At 48.6% G+C, this 2266-nt stretch overlaps 1 protein-coding gene across 1 annotated transcript in view; it reads right to left on the reverse strand.

Annotated features, from left to right (window-relative positions):
• Positions 1–861: 861 nt before the first annotated feature.
• LOC103265684 (hydrocephalus-inducing protein homolog) overlaps positions 862–2266 on the reverse strand; it is a gene marked incomplete at its 3' end in the record, with an annotated part of 243165 nt that continues 241760 nt past the window's right edge. Inside the window, exon 68 of the mRNA XM_021715156.1 lies at positions 862–1086. Within this exon, the coding sequence (XP_021570831.1) occupies positions 862–1086 (225 nt within the window). The remainder of the gene's footprint in view (positions 1087–2266) is intronic.

Consider the following 2266-nt stretch of genomic DNA (forward strand, 5'->3'; position numbering starts at 1 on the left):
GGTTTTGTTCACTTTTCCCTCTGCTTTACAGTCTGTCTATTCAGCAGTTTGCAGTCTTGGCCCATTCAGAGAATCTCACCAGTTCACCTATGCCATCGCCATCTTGCCCAGAGTGATATTTTTGGGAGTTGAGCGTTTGTGTGAAATGCACACGTCTTCTGTCCGCCTTCCATTCCCTGGAGGCCCGTCATTATCTCCATTTATAGATAAGCTTAGAGAGCTTAAGCAAATTATTCACACAAAGAGTAACCAGTAAAGCTAGGATTCACAGTCATGACTGCTAAGCTATGGTGTCTCCCTTTATTGACCACTGAGTGTGCTGTGGGAAGCAGGACTTCCTTTACCCATCACCACAGCTTGTTAAGATAGAAAGCGAGCCGGGTTTGGTGGCTCAGCCTGTAATCCCGCACCTTTGGGAGGCTGCGGTGAGTGGATTGCCTGAGCCCGCGGGTTCGAGACCCGCCTGGGCAGGCAAGACCTCATCTCTACAATAAATCAAAAAATCAGCTGAGCGTGGTAGCGTGCGCCTGTAATTCCGGCTACTCGGAAGGCTGAGGCGGAAGGATCGCCGGAGCCCGGCAGGTCGAGGCTGCGGTGGCTGGGAGCAGCCACTGCACTCCAGTCTGGGCGACAGAGTGAGACTCCAACTCAAAAAAAAAAAAAGATAGAAAGCCTATAAAGGGAAAACCCAGACCTGGTACTATGTGTTTCTAGCTGGGAGTTTCCAGGCTAGTTTCAGATCTCTGAGGCAGGTGTCACTATGACAATGAAGCACCTGACTCCCGCTGTGTTCTCCTCTCATTGTTTTGAACCCAGACTTTTGGCAAAGGAAGGGGAGAGCGTAGAACAGGGGCTGCTCACCCTGCAGAAGTATTCTGTCTTCTGCCGTGTATAATTGATGAACTTCACAAAAGTGTTCTGGCTGCTGCCAAGAACAGTCTGGAAGTAGACAGGTTTTTCAGGAAGTGCTGGTGTGGCTTTCAGATTGAGCTCGTACTGGTAGGAACCCAAGTCACTGTTGTGCAAAGTTAGTCTCCCGAAGATTTCTCCAGCTTTCAGAGGCTGGAATTCAAATGAGAATGTGCCCTGAAAGAGGAAACAGAGGTTTATTTTCATGCTGAAAGTCTGAACCATCACCTGTTACCTAGTGACCTGTCCAAAGCTTCATAGTAGGTCAGTGGCAGAGATAATGCAAATGCTTACACTTATCTTGAGCCTGGGAACCTCTGTCCAAACCAGCCCACTCTCCCTCCCTGTACCCCTTCTATCTTTCTCTGGTCTAGATATTTCTTTATCTGGATCTCTATGAATCTAAACATAGGTACTGGATCTTCTCTTGAGGAGCGCACTTATGGAGATGGGTACGGGTGTTGCCAGCAGGAAGGCTGGAGGTCAAGCAGCTTTTTCTTTGCTCCTAGTTAATCTCAGAAGAGCTTGCTGGGTTCTGCCTTCTCTTGCTTCCTCTGTTATTACCCAGAGAGCATTGCTTATATAGCAAAACAATGAGAACAATTCAAATGTGTTAGCTGTAGAAGATTGGCTAACTACATGATAGTTTTCTCACTTCAGTGGGATATTGTATAGCCATGAAGAATGATGAGGGCCCAGTGTGGTGGCTCAAGTGTAATTCCAGCACTTTGGGAGGCCAAGGCCAGAGGATTACCTGAGCCTGGGGGTTCAAGACCAGCCTGGGTAACTTGGTGAGACCTCATCTCTACAATAAATCAAAAAAATTAGCCAGGCATGGTGGCTCACATCTGTAGTTCCAGCTACTTGGAAGGCTGAGGTGGAAAGATCGCCTGAGCCCAGCAGGTTGAGGCTGTGGTGGCTGTCAGCATGCCACTGCACTCCAGCCTGGGCAACAGAGTGAGAATCTGACTCAAAAAAAAAAAGAGATAGAGCAATAAGCACTGAAATAAAAGGTGTTTATGATATTACAAGTGGAAGAAAGTAGGTTCTAGAAATGTATGTAAAGTATGAGTTCTTTTTTGTGGAGAAGAATGTGTCTATGAATGTAGAGAAAGAAGACTGGGCCGGGCTCGGTGGCTTAGCCTGTAATCCCAGCACTTTGGGAGGCCGAGGTGAGTGGACTGCCTGAGCCCGCGGGTTTGAGACCCGCCTGGGCAACTTGACAAGACCTCATCTCTACAACAAATCAAAAATTAGCCGGGCATGGTAGCGCGCACCTGTAGTTCCAGCTACTTGGAAGGGTGAGGCGGAAGGATTGCCGGAGCCCAGCAGGTCGAGGCTGCGGTGGCCGGGAGCG

This window comes from Carlito syrichta, unplaced genomic scaffold (genome assembly GCF_000164805.1).
Source record: "Carlito syrichta isolate Samal-C Ts95f unplaced genomic scaffold, Tarsius_syrichta-2.0.1 Scaffold306751, whole genome shotgun sequence".
Classification (NCBI taxonomy): domain Eukaryota; kingdom Metazoa; phylum Chordata; class Mammalia; order Primates; family Tarsiidae; genus Carlito; species Carlito syrichta.